Consider the following 14,703-nt stretch of genomic DNA (forward strand, 5'->3'; position numbering starts at 1 on the left):
AATAGACTCAAAGAGCTGGAGAAAGAAGAACAGAATGATCCCAAACCCAGCAGAAGGCGAGAAATTACTAAAATCAAATCAGAATTAAATGAAAAGGACAACAAAGAAACTATAAGGGAAATTAATAAAACAAAAAGTTGGTTCTTTGAAAAGATAAACAAAATAGACACACCCCTGGCTAGACTAACCAAGAACACAAAACTAAAATCTCTAATAACCTCCATTAGGAACATGAAAGGAGAAATCACAACTGATGCTACAGAGATACAAGATACCATCTATGAATTCTACAAAAATCTTTATGCACACAAACTGGAGAACGTGGAGGAAATGGACAAATTTTTAGAAACACATAGTCTTCCCAGGCTCAACCAGGAAGAAATAGAGTACCTGAACAGACCAATATCAAGAACTGAAATCGAAACAGCAATAAAAAACCTTCCCAAAAAGAAAAGCCCTGGTCCAGATGGGTTCACACCTGAATTTTACCATACATACAAAGAAGAATTGGTGCCCATCCTACATAAACTATTCTCCAATATTGAGAAGGATGGAATTCTCCCCAACACGTTCTACCAAGCCAATATAACATTGATACCAAAACCTGGAAAGGACGCAACAAAAATAGAGAACTACAGACCAATTTCCCTCATGAATATAGATGCAAAAATTTTCAATAAAATACTAGCAAATCGAATCCAAGTACTTATCAAAAAAGTAATCCACCACGACCAAGTGGGCTTCATCCCCGAGATGCAGGGGTGGTTCAACATACGTAAATCTATAAATGTAATTCACCACATAAATAAAAGCAAAAACAAAAACCATATGATACTCTCATTAGATGCAGAAAAAGCATTTGACAAAATTCAACACCCTTTTATGATAAAAACGCTTAACAAAATAGGCATTGATGGAACCTACCTAAAATTGATGCAAGCCATATATGACAAACCCACAGCCAACATCATAGTGAATGGGGAAAAACTGAAAGCACTCCCACTTAGAACTGGAACCAGACAGGGCTGCCCATTGTCTCCATTACTTTTCAACATAGTATTGGAAGTCCTTGCGAGAGCTATCAGGCAAGAGAGCAGAATCAAGGGAGTCCAAATAGGGAAGGAAGAGATCAAACTCTCACTTTTTGCTGATGATATGATGTTATATCTGGAAAACCCCCAGGATTCAACCAAGAGACTCCTGGAATTGATTAACGAATACAGCAAAGTCTCAGGCTACAAAATTAATATACACAAATCAGAGGCATTTATATATGCCAATAACAGTCAATTGGAAAACCAAATTAAAGACTCAATACCCTTCAAAATAGCAACAAAGAAAATAAAATATCTAGGTATATATCTAACTAAAGAGGTAAAGGACCTCTATAAGGAAAACTATGAAACACTGAGAAAAGAAATAGCAGAACTTGCAAATAGATGGAAAAATATACCATGCTCGTGGATCGGAAGAATCAACATTGTTAAAATGTCTATACTACCCAAAGTGATCTACAGATTCAATGCAATCCCTATTAAATTACCAACATCATTCTTTACAGACATAGAGAAAATAATTATACACTTTGTATGGAATCAAAGAAGACCCCGTATAGCAAAAGCAATTTTAAGCAACAAAAACAAAATGGGAGGTATTAATTTGCCAGACCTCAAACTATACTACAAGGCCGTGGTTCTTAAAACAGCCTGGTATTGGCACAAGTGCAGGGACACAGACCAGTGGAACACAACAGAAAATCCAAATATAGAACCATCCTCATATAGGCACCTAATTTTTGACAAAGCGGGAAAGAATATACTCTGGGGACAAGAATCCCTATTCAATAAATGGTGCTGGGAGAATTGGTTAGCCACTTGTAGAAGACTGAAACAGGACCCACAGCTTTCACCTCTCACAAAAATCAAATCACGATGGATAACAGACTTAAACCTTAGGCGTGATACAATCAGAATTCTAGAAGAAAATGTAGGAAAGACTCTTACAGACATTGGCCTAGGCAAAGAATTTATGAAGAAGACCCCCAAGGCAATCACAGCAGCAACAAAAATTAATGAATGGGACATGATTAAATTAAAAAGCTTCTGCACAGCCAAAGAAACAGTCCAGAGAATAAACAGACCACCTACAGAATGGGAAAAAATTTTTGCATACTACACATCAGATAAAGGACTGATAACAAGAATCTATTTAGAACTCAGGAAAATCAGCAAGAAAAAATCAAGCAACCCTATCAAAAAGTGGGCAAAGGACATGAATAGAAATTTTTCAAAAGAAGATATAAAAATGGCTAACAAACATATGAAAAAGTGTTCAACATCTCTAATCATCAGGGAAATGCAAATCAAAACCACAATGAGATATCACTTAACCCCAGTGAGAATGGCCTTTATCAAAAAAACCCAAAACAACACATGTTGGCGTGGGTGTGGAGAGACAGGAACACTCATACACTGTTGGTGGGACTGCAAACTAGTGCAACCCCTGTGGAAAGCATTATGGAGGTATCTTAAACAGATTCAAGTAGACCTGCCATTTGACCCAGCAATCCCATTACTGGGCATATACCCAAAGGAAAAAAGGTCATTCTGTAACAAAGACACATGTACCCGAATGTTTATAGCAGCACAATTCACAATAGCAAAGATGTGGAAACAACCCAAATGCCCATCAATACATGATTGGATTAGTAAACTGTGGTATATGTATACCATGGAATATTACTCAGCTATAAGAAATGATGAAGATACGACATCTCTATGGTTCTCCTGGAGAGAGTTGGAACCCATTATATTAAGTGAAGTATCCCAAGAATGGAAAAACAAGCATCACATGTACTCACCAGAAAATTGGTTTCCCTGAACATCACCTAAATACAAATCTGGAAACGACACCAATTGGACATCAGACTGAGGTGGGGGGTGGGGGAGGGGATGGGTGTATGCCTACACAATGAGTGCATTGCGCACCGTTTGGGGAGTGGTAACACTTGAAGGTGCTGACTCGGGAAAGGGGGGGGGTGGGGAAAAAAATATGAAACTGTTGTTTTTAACTTGCATTGTTCACTTAATAATTTATCACGAATATTTCCCATATTATTTCATATTGTACAAGAAATAATAAAAAAAAAAAATTAAAAAAAAAAAAAAGATACATTTAGAAAGAAACCATGAAATGTACATCCAAAAGCAACAAAGACTGGGAGTCCACAGTGACTATTCTCACCACAGATGTGTCTCAAAGACCAAGGCCAAGCTCCTTGCACAGTAGACCTTTGAGGCTAAGACAATATGTGCAAGCCCTAATTTGGCACTAAAGGCAGTTTAGATACTCTGATTAGAACTGCTGTGAAGTTCAGACTCCTTATACAATGAAGCAGTCTACAAATAAAAGTTAATTGGAATCTAAATAAGCAAAAGAGAAGCAGAGTAGAATGATGGTTACCAGGAGCAGAGGGCACAGTGGCAGGGTGCTGGGTGGGAATGGGGAGATGTTAGTCAAAGGATACAAAGTTTCAGTTATGCAAGATGAATAAGTGCAAGAGATCTGTACAGCATGGTGACTATATTTAATAGTAATGCATGGTGCAATTGAAAATTGCTAAGAGATTACATCTTATGTGCTCTTACCACACACACAAAAAGAAAGGATAAGTGTTTAAGGTGATGGACATGTTAATTAGTTTGACTTAATCATTCCACAATGTATACACACATTTGTCCCTCGGTATCCCTATGGCATTGGTTTCAGGACCCCCAAGGATAGCAAAATCTGGATGCTCAAATCCTTTAAATAGAATGATGTAGTATTTGCATATAACCTAGGCACATTGTACATCCTCCCTTATACTTGAAATCACCTCTAGATTACTTATAATACCTAATACAATGTAAATACTATGTAAATAGTCATTATACTGTATTGCTTCTATTTATACTATTTTTTATTGCTTTATTGTTATTTCTTATTGTTTTTTTCACTGAATATTTTCCATGTAAGGTTTGTTGAATACACAGATGCAGAACTTACAGATACGGAGGGCCAACTATATATCAAAACATTACTCTGTATACCATACATATATAAAATTTTTATTTGTCAATTACACCTTACTAAAGCTTGGAAAATAAACAAACTAACAAATTCTGAAAGAATTTAGATTAAAGTCATAGACTTTGATCCCTGATGTCTTCCTAGTGAATGCTAAAGAAACTCAAGACATATCCTAAGATGGAGCAGGGACCCCTCTTAGGAGTCTGCCAGGCCCTTCAAGCATGGAAATAAAGGCAAAATCTTCAGTCCCTTCAGAGGAGACTCTGGGCACCTAGCTAGCCTTGAAAAGTAAATGAGCAACCTGACATACAAGAAGATAGTAACAACTTAAAACTGGTCTCCCAAGAAAGCCAAAGTCACAAGGTGTTTTTGTTCCCTGTGGAAACTAAAAGATAACATCTTAACATATGTTCCTGAGTTGCTTTTCAGAAACTTGGACCTCACCAGATGGAAAATGGCAGCCATGACCACTGTCGTGCAGGAAGTGAGGACTGAACTCTGACTGCTGTTCTTTGTTCTAAATTTCTTCCTGGGGGGCCTGGAGAGAGTCACACCCACAGCCCAGACCTTAACATTCCTTCCCACTGACCCCAAGTTTTCAGACAATTGCTTCCTTAGCCAACTGCTAATCAAAGAATTCCTGAATCCACCTATGTCCCATAAGTCTCACTTCAACATAGCCTTCCTTTGGGGGCCAAATTAATGTATAACCTCCATGTACTGATTTTGCCTACAACTTCTGCTTTTCTGAAATGTACCCCTGCCTTTAAAAACCCTTGCTTGTAAGCCCTCGGGGAGTTTGTGTCCTAAGCGTTGGCTGCCCGTTCTCTTTGCTTGGTTCCATGCAATAAATGCCTGCCTTTCTCTCGCTGCAAACCTCAGTGTCCATGTTTGGCCTTGCTGTGCTGGGTGAGTGGACCCGAGTTCAGCTCAGTGACAATCCCAAACCTTGAAGAACAGTATTACTCTGTTTTCCCCAGGAGGCTTTCTCTCTCTGATTCAGATGATGAGTTCTACCCCCTTTCCTCCAAAAGTTGCACTTCCCACATTCACCTCTGTCTTCTATTTTAATAACAATAATGATAACCTGTCATTGATTGTGCACCCACATACTGATCTGTGCACTTTCACATACAGTGCACTTACTTCTCCCAAAATCCTATAAGATGGTGCAACTGTCTTCATTTGCAAATGAGAACACTGCAGCTCAGATGAATTTGATAATCACTCCTAGGCCACACAGGAATTGTAGAGCAAGTGCGTGTCCCAGTACAGGAATTTAGTGATGATGTGTCAGTTTGCTCTTGTATCTTTTGCTTCCTTATTTATTAATATTTTTCCATGGGAGGCACAGAAGTACTCGTCCCAGGACTGATCAAGAGCTCACGTTGTACATCACCAAGTAAGAAACAGACAAAATTCCAGGTAGATCGAGCCCTCAGCGTACTGGTATTCTAACAGAAGTCTCTTTCTACCCAGCAGGGAACATTTGTTTTTGCACAGTCCTTAGATCTATCCACAGAGGTATATCAGTTACCTGGAGGTTTGAGGCTGCTTCCAGAAATAGATATACATTTTGATTCTTGAAAACATGTTTTTCCCCAGTACCACCTATCTAATCACTTACATCCTATTGATTTTGCACTTCAATCAGTGCAGGAATGATTCCAAAGGAGTCCTCCAAAGACAAAAAAAAAAAAAAAAAACATTGCTAAGCAATGAAGAACAGTAGGAAAATATTTCATTTATAACAACAGAAACTGAAGAAGCTGTCTGTTTCTGAGACCTTTATTATATCTGGGGTTTTTTGCCCAAAGTAACCTTTATGCTGATTACTCAAATGTTCTGCTAAATTTTGAAGCCTCCATCTCTGATTTTTAAAATAAACAAGAGTGGCAGGCATGCAGTGTTTAATGCACACTGCAGTTCACAGGTGCAGAGACAATGTGATCTATTTCTCTATCTCTCATCCATCTTCTTCCTCAGCCCTCACTCAGGGTAGCAGGAAAATTATGTAGTCCACTTTGGTTTCATCTCAAAATTTAACCAGCACCTTCAAGTGGCATTCAAGTGCCCCTTCTATGCTCTCCCCAAAGGCACTTAGGTAAAATAGCAAAAAGGCTTGGTGGTCTCGTGGCAATGGGGATCTTAGGATCTCTGGGTACAATGTGGTGTCTGAGCGATGACTGAGACCACCTGGCACTGTCACCCTCCCCCCTTGGCATTTGTAGCTCGGGCAGGGACCCCGGTGGGGTCAGGGCAGAGCAGAGTGCTCCCTGGCTGTCAGGTCCTGCTGGCCTCAGAGCCCTGAATCTCTGCCCTGGCTGCACAGCCAGCTTTGAGGGTCCCCTTGTTCTTCCACTGCAGCATCCCTAGCAGACCCTGTCTCCCTCTGAGTGTCAGAGCTCATAGGCCCGGAAAAGTGCAGGAGCTGCAGCCCTCAGTGCCTCCTGGGTCCTGCGTTCCACTCAGGCTGGTGAGCTCTGCTGTGCCTGCACCAGGGCTGAGGAGCCAGCACCATCGACAAGACCCGCTTTTCTTGTGCAATTGCAAAGCCCAGAATGAAACAAAACGCCACATCTGTTTGCTCAATTTTCCTGCTTTCTTCTCTGACTTCTCCTCCCACAATTCCTCTAAAATTGAAGGGTAGAAGGAACGGGATTGTTCTTTAACGCTCCCTTTGTATTACCCTTCTCCCCTCTGAGTCCAGCCTGTGGCGAACCTTTAAGGAAGAATCTGATGGTCTGAGGCAGCCGGGCTCAGCCCTCCCATGCTAAGGAGAGGCAGGGGCTCTTGCGTGTTCTTTCTCTTTGCCTTTCTTCAGTCACAAATCCTAATCTCCCCCCAGGGAGGCGGAGGCTTCAAGTCATGCCAGAAGGTCTTACACGCAAAAAGCAAAAGAAAAATGCAAAACAACGTTTTAGAAGATGCTGTGTTAATCCTGCCACTGTCGCCTCTACACTTGTTTACCAGCACCAAGATGTGCTTCCTTCCCAGTGAGAGTGTTTCACACAAAATACCGAGAGCAGCACTCGCTAGCTGTCAGGGCTGCAGACAGAGTCAGAAGTTGGAAATCCCTAACTGCCCATCCAGTGCGCTCAGATGGAAACAGGCAATAACAGAGGTGAGAAATGTGGGCCAGCGTCCCGGGTTCCAGCCACCCTTGGTTCAGGGGACTTTCTCTGCAGCTATGAGCTGTCAGAAAAAGGAAACTCTGAAAGAAAAATCTTTAAACGTGGCCCGAGATGGCTGCAGCTTGGACAAACATATAATAAGAATCTGGGCCTATGAACCAAAGCTGAACTCTCGCCCGAAACGCTGAAGTCTGTCAAACGCTTCCCTGACACGTACTGATTAGCACCTTCCCTATTAGACGAAGCACAAAGGCAGGAGGGGATCAATCATCCCGCCCCCCACCCTAAGACGCCTACATGCTCATGAACGTTTCGCCCTGTGTACGCGCCCTGCACACGTGCTTCATCCCACGTATAATACCACTGAGCGCCGGTCAGACTTGTAAGAATGCCCCCTTTGCTCCACTGTCCCCTTCTATCATCCTGCATGTGACAGAGCCCATAAACACCACGCCTCTGGTCGCCCACCCTGGGACACAGTCTCGGTTTGTGCTGAGTCTAGCATTTCTGGGCTGCAGTCCTCAACCTTGGCTCAGAATAAAATTAACTTCGATTTCTTTAAGTCGATAAGGCCTATTATTTCAACTTTGGGTCCACAGAGCAAACAAGATGCTCATCTGTCTGTGCCTCGGTTTCCTCATCTGAGAAAAGAAGGGTTTGTCCTAAATAGTCATTAGGATGCCTTCTCCAATAGTCTTTGCTTCCAGAGGAATGCAATGTCAATATAAATCATAGTGTGCATTGATAATGTCATTGCTGGTATCGTATTAAGGGGTCAAACACAAAGTAGGCAATTCTGAGCCCTATAGAGATCTTATCTAATAAGTATATCTCTATAAACTCTTATGAAAATGTGCTTTTAGCGGTCCCTTTCCTGGGCCACAACACTGTGGGAAGAGAAAGAAGAAGGAGACCCGGCTCCTACCTTCTCGGTACTTGAGCAGAATGTCCCAGAGGCTGCAGCGGGAGCAAGGGTCCACCCCGCTGGTGGGTTCGTCCAGAACCACGGTCCTCGACGTGCCCATGAAAGCGATGCCCACGGACAGCTTCCTCTTCATGCCTCCGGACAGCATCCGCGCCAGTTTGTGCTGGTGCTGGGTCAACTCCACGTCCCGAAGAGTTCTGAAATAAGAAGAAAGCCCTCACTCTTCCCCCTGGAAACCTGAAAGCTTGGCCTTGAATTTCACTCCATCAATAACAACTCCCAGTGGCTGAGATCTTTATCAGTCACGGAGACATCAAGGGCACACCTGAGTCCCCATGGAGGGGCATTGCCCTTCTCGAGGCTCAGATAGGACCATGCCAACAGACGAAACGTGATGCCACTCAGTGGTATCTGCCCCGGGTACCGCGCTTGGGAACTACTGCAGTGTCTCCTCTCTTGGGGAAGCGTGTCTCTCATTTCACTCAACCTCCCGCCCAGGAGGGCCCTGCCTTTCCTCTAGGCCGTAGGGTGCCCCGGTGTGGTCAGGAAGCAAAGCCAGGCCCAGCTCTAGTGCTCGCCAGAGAGCCCTTTAACTCTCTGGCCCACTGTGCACTAAATTTGGATTCCCCGCCTTCCTTACTAATTGGGAAGCTCCAATGAAATGCCATGTGCAAAGTATAAAGTATCAGTTGCCATTAATGCCACGAATACGTCTCTTACTCCCTTGAAGGGGCCTTTCGGTCTTGAGAGTTCCAGATCTGACACCACCGTAGGGGCGAGGGGAAACTCACCCTTGGCCCCGAAAGTTCACTTAAAGGTCAACTCACAATTAAGGCAGATTCATAAGAGAAAGGTTTATTTACCATGGCGTGGGGAGAATCACATTAGTCAATATCCCAGTGAAGTTCAGATATTTTTATACACACCTTCTAGAGTGGAGGGGGCAATGAGGAGTGTAGGTAATTCTGTTCAGGGGGATAAATAGTCACTAGGGAGGAGGACTGGATGGGGGAAACAGAGAGACTTGTAAATTGGGCTGAGAGACAGGTATCATGTTTTGAATGATTTGGGCGTGGTCTGGTTGCACCCTGCAATATACTGAGATGACAGCAGAGGAAGGGAAGCCAATTCCCCGTCTAGTCTTGTGATCAGGTCAGCCAGTTGTGCAGAGAGAGGGAAAGCCCCGCCAGCGCTGGACTGGTCTCCAGGGGCCCGCAATTCAAAACACTCTTTATACCAAGGAGTCATATTCTGGGGTGAAATTTCCTGAGCTCCTTCACCTAGGACACCAGTTTCCCTGTGTGAAGCTTCACCCACCTTTTGTGGATCCACTCTCATTCCTCACAAGTAAGTTCCACTCACCACCTTGCCTTGCCAATGCCACATAAATACGCACCCCTCCCCACACGTACTTAAATCTTACTCCTCCTTAAAGACCAGTTTAAACAAAGCCTTCCTGAAGCCTCCCCTGACCGCTCAAACCACAGTGCAGTCCCTGCCCTGTGCCACAGGCATGCTTGTAACCTCCTGATGGCCATCGACGAAAGCGACGGTGCCGTCCTGCTGCCAGGGGGAAGCGGGCTAGACAGGCAGAGGAAGATGAGACAGACTCCAGACAGTGGAGCTTCAAGGACAGTTGGCTCCTAGAACGTTCCAGAATCCTAAGCAGAGAATGGGGTGCATCCCAATGTTTGCCTGTAAATTTTTCATGTCTGTTTCAGCATTTATATACTTCCTGTCCTGACCCAGAAAGAGCCCAAGCCAGCTTCTCAGAGTCTAGTTTTCAGGCCATGCACTTAATGGGGGTCCAAGTCTGACAGTGCATTTTCTGCTGGTGAGATCTCAACCTAGATTTATGGAAGTCATTCATGCCACTGCGTTTCAGGTGTTCCCACTGTTGACAGCACCACACCCACTGGAAGGAGAACGATGAATGTTTCAGCCTCAGCAGGTGACTGCTTGACCCTACAATCTACCAGCACTTTCCCACCTGGATGGTCCCAACACAGCAGAGGAGGTGACTCTATTGTGCCCAATTTGAACATGTTAACCAGAGAGCAGTCAACAGAGAAGACAAATAGACAAGAAAACAAGTCAGTGAGATGCCAGATGTCCGCACACGTCAATGTCCTGGTTACATTTCTGTGTGAAACCCAAAGCTCCTGCTTTCTTTGTTTCTTCTGTTGGCAACACTGGGGATGCCTGGAGCACCCTCACAGGCGGCCCCACAAAGCTGCCTCCTTGCACACCCTAGCCAGGCGTGAAGCTCACCTCCTCTCCGTACACCTGGCATTGAGTTTCCTGAGTGGTTTTGGCCTCGTGCCACCTCGTCCCCCACTGTGCAGTCCTTCACAGCACATTCACTACACAGGTGCCGGACACGGTGTACACAAAAGGTACCATGCTCTAAAATCGAATTGATGAAAAGAGGTTGAGACTTGCTTTCTGTTATCCCGTGTGCACCAGATTAGCACTAAACTGACCCACCTGTTCCACTCTGTACTTTTGCTTCTGTTTTTGGTGGAAGCCCATTTTTCTGATGCATTTTGAACTTTAACATACTAATACATTTTACGGTAAAAATTTACCTCTTATCTTCTTTTTTTTTTGTTTGGTTTTTTTTTTTTTTTTTTTTTTAATTCCCAAAACCAAGCTGGTAGGTGATGATGGGGTGGAGGGAGTGAGGAAAAGTCTATTTCATTCGTGTGCATTTTATAAATTCTTGCAAGATGGAGCAAAGGGCTCTATGGCATCATAGGTGCTGGGTGCACGCTGGGTGCACGCTGGGTGCACAAGGGGTGGGAGCATCAGAGAGCAGCAAAGCACAGATCGTCTCCAGGAGACAGAGAGGTGGAGAAGCCACATCTGTGTGTCCAGTGAGAACACACTGAGATGAGCGTCACAGGAGAAATAGAAACAAAGTGCTGCTGTCAGGGGACTCACAGGAGACTCTCTTAGGGAGGTCCAGCGTGAGGTAGAATCTTCCACTCATATCACAATACAGTAGAATCTATGATTTTCCCACAGAGGGAATCCCAGCCAGTTTTTTTTCAAATATTATATTCTTTTAAATTTTATCGCCAAGCGTGAATAATCATATTTAACACTTATCAGCCATGTAGCACATGACAGGTACTGTTCTAAGTGCTTTATGCGTGTAAATTCATATAATCCACACAACCTCCCAGTGAGGGTCTTCCTGTTATTAGAACCACATTGCATTGGGAAAATCCGAGATAGAGATAGCTCATGTTGCAGAAAGCTCCCTAAGCATGTGCTAGAGCTGGATTCCAACACCAGCAGTCTGAAGCCAGAGCACACCTTTGCTGTCGAGGCACACTGGCACCCACTGGGTCCCTGTGACAACCATCAGGTGTACTTGTTACTTGACTCACTCCCCACATGGACTGAGGCTTTCCCAAGGACAAGGCCTTTGTCTTAATACTTGTGTTTTCCCAGAACCAAGCCTGGAGCCTGACGCTGACTAGTACTCACAGCATTTTCATCCATGGATGTAATCTGCACTAAGGTCAGTGTGGTCAAGGGACTTGACTTGCTCTCCACAGAAGGACACATTCCTAGGACTCCTAGACACTGGGCATTGTCTGGGGCTGGTTCAAAAATGTCTGAAGACCTACTCTTCGGGCAGGGACAGGACTTTGTTGAGAAGTCCAGTAACTTTCACTCTGCTGGTTTCTGGGCATGGTTCAGATGCTGAGATCGGATTTAAAAATTAAAGAAGACAACAATTTGCAAACATTAGCTTGATGTTTTTGTTAAATTTCTTAAACATTTCAAAGTCCAAAGTTATCTAGGGGCTAGTATTTTCCTAATTGTTGATATTTAGCATACAAAAAAACCCCAATTTCTGTGAAGTTAAATTTCCAAATTTCTTCTCAAAAGGACAGAATAACCCTTTAATTGAGAACATTGGTAGGCAGCAGGAGGAAGAGGAAATTTTTCATATTAAGTCCCAAATACACACCAGAGGATGTGTTTTAGATGCTGCTCTTCAATCATCCATTTATTTATTCAAGAAATGATTATTGAACCCCTGCAATGCATGGCACCTGCCACCTGCCAGGGCTAGAGAAATAAATCGAATCTTGTCTCTGATTTAAGAAACTCAGAGTGTAGTGGGAAAGACAGACAAGAAATGATAATAAAATAAGAGAAAGTTAATGATAAACTCCCAGATGCTCTGGGGATTTCCTCCAACTCCAGAGAGGGGCATAAGAAGTCAGCCGGATGTATGGTGTGAGTTGGTGAAGTGGAGATACTTGAACCGTGTGTTCCAGAAAAGGAGGAAAAGTATTTGCCAGGACTTGGGGGAGAAGGAATGGCATATGCAAGGAACAAAAAAAGTGTCCTTAAAGTACAGAGAAAACCACACAATGACCTCAGATAAGACAGGACAGATGGGCTTGAGCCAGAGCTGGCCCCCGTCATAAATCCGCTGCTTCTTTCTTTCACTGGGTCTAGATGGGTGAAAGGCAGGTGACTCCCTGCCTCTCACTGGGACCTTCGGTCCACATTTCCCCACCTCCCCGAAAGCCCCAGCCTTGAACCTCAGGCCATCAGAGCATATCACCCACTGCCCTCGCCATTGCTGTCACCCACCAACCCCTGAATCTGTGCTTGAGGGCTGTCCCTTTCTCCAGTTCTACTCTTGTCTTTACTCCTGGAGATTTTAATATTTGATATAGGACATCCTCCTGCCACCCCCACTGATCCCATTCACTCGCAACCGAGGTACACCCTAGACCTTATCATTTCCCACAACCACAGCTCTCCAGAGGCTCAACTGCATGCAACCGCTTCTGACCACACATCTACTTTTCCAGCTGGTCCTTGCCTGCAGCAATCACTTAACTCCAGGAAACTCAATTTTTCACTGTCCATCACCCCCTTGAGGTCCTTCCTCCATTCTTCTCTGAGTTTAGAGTCCACGGTCATCATTATAATTACTTCTTTGCATGCATTCTTGACCCTCAAACACATCAAAGCTAAATAGAAGCACCCAAACATGCTGCTTTGTCTCCTACTCTCATAAATGAGCCAGCTGTGTTCTTGGGAGTCCATGCCTCACCTCCTGTCTAGGTCCCTGTCTCTGTCCCGCACAGGACAGTGTCCCTACAGGACGGTGTCCCAGCGAGCCACCTGCTCTCTAGCTCACCCAACCTTCTGCATACAGGTATTCTGCTGGATCTCTGTCTTTGAAGCATTCTTCTCTTGACCTCACTTTCCTTCTTGATATTCTCCCACTTCTTTACTCCCCTTTGCAGCAAAACTCCTGGGAAGATATGCTATCGCCAATTCTTCTTCCATTTCTCTTTCACTGACTCCAATAAGAACTTCATTCCATCACACCACTAAAATTGCTCTTCTGGAGGTCACTAGAGACCTCCACATACTAAGTCCAAAGTCCATTTTCTCAGACCCCATTTTACTTGACCCTCATTTGATGCCCTGATTGTGCCCTCTCCCTTAGTGGACTCAGTTCACTCCCTCATCTTCCTTCTTTCCTGCTGGTTTGTCTTTCTTGCCTGCTGGGCTGGTGCCTCCTCATCTCTCCATACCCTTCACGTTGGAGTGCCCAGGGCTCAATCCTCTGCCCTCTCCTCTACCCTCCCTGCACTTATGCCCTCAATGACCCTCCAAACAAATCATCCTCCGAGTTAACTTGAGCTCCCCAGTGCACGCCAGGATTCTAAGTGGTAACATTGACTACATAACAACATCATGTTGACTTAAAGGTCTGACAAAGTTCCTCTCCTAACTACCCTTATCTTCTCTAGGCCAAATTAAGGGCAAAACAGTATGACTTGACTCTTGACAAATGTTTACTCAAAAGACTCTACTAGGGAGGCTACCTCCCTTGAACTCACATTTTAACGAAGCTACACATTAAGGAAAGTAAGTGGTGCTACAGGAGACTAATAAGCAGCATGGTGGATATAAATCAGGTGTTTTCAGTTTTCCCTTTCTCTAATTGAGAGCCACTGTCCTAAAACATCATCTCATTCTGATTGCTTTCGTGCAAATTGGCTTTGTTGCTAGGTAACACACTACGAACCGATAATCATTAAGGTTGCCGGGCACCCAAATGAGCTGAAGCCTGGGTAGCATTGTCAGATGCCTGATTTAAGGTCCCAATCACAATCACGGTAGAGCTTACTGTGGTCCAGGGTAGATACATTTTTAAAATTAAAATAGGTGACTTATAACTTTTGATTACACATAGCCAATTTGCTATCTAGTAATATGTAGTCCATGTAATACTTTGCCATTTCTCATTCAGTACCCACTCAAATTTAAGGTAGGTTTATATGGTACCAAGTAAATATTTCCCTGTGCATACAAGTGTTCACTGTCATTAATATTATTACTGTTACCAGATACTTTCTGAAGACAGCATGAGGTAGGAACCAGCCCACCTTGCAGTAGAAAATACCCACTTAATATGCCAACAATAAGAACTTTGAGAGTGGGGAGAAAGGAAAGAAGAACTATTGAAATAAAATCTGTGGTACCACCCACCACTTTACACAACGGACTTCTGTCTCTCGAGGA

The 14,703-nt window shown here is 43.8% G+C and overlaps 1 protein-coding gene across 1 annotated transcript in view; it reads right to left on the reverse strand.

Annotated features, from left to right (window-relative positions):
• The window catches only part of ABCA13 (ATP binding cassette subfamily A member 13), a 459,896-nt gene that overhangs the window by 223,770 nt on the left and 221,423 nt on the right, over positions 1-14,703 (reverse strand). Inside the window, 1 exon segment of the mRNA XM_069462020.1 lies at positions 8,131-8,327. Coding sequence (XP_069318121.1) covers positions 8,131-8,327 — 197 coding nt within the window.

Source organism: Eulemur rufifrons, chromosome 29 (genome assembly GCF_041146395.1).
Source record: "Eulemur rufifrons isolate Redbay chromosome 29, OSU_ERuf_1, whole genome shotgun sequence".
NCBI classification, from domain to species: Eukaryota; Metazoa; Chordata; class Mammalia; order Primates; family Lemuridae; genus Eulemur; species Eulemur rufifrons.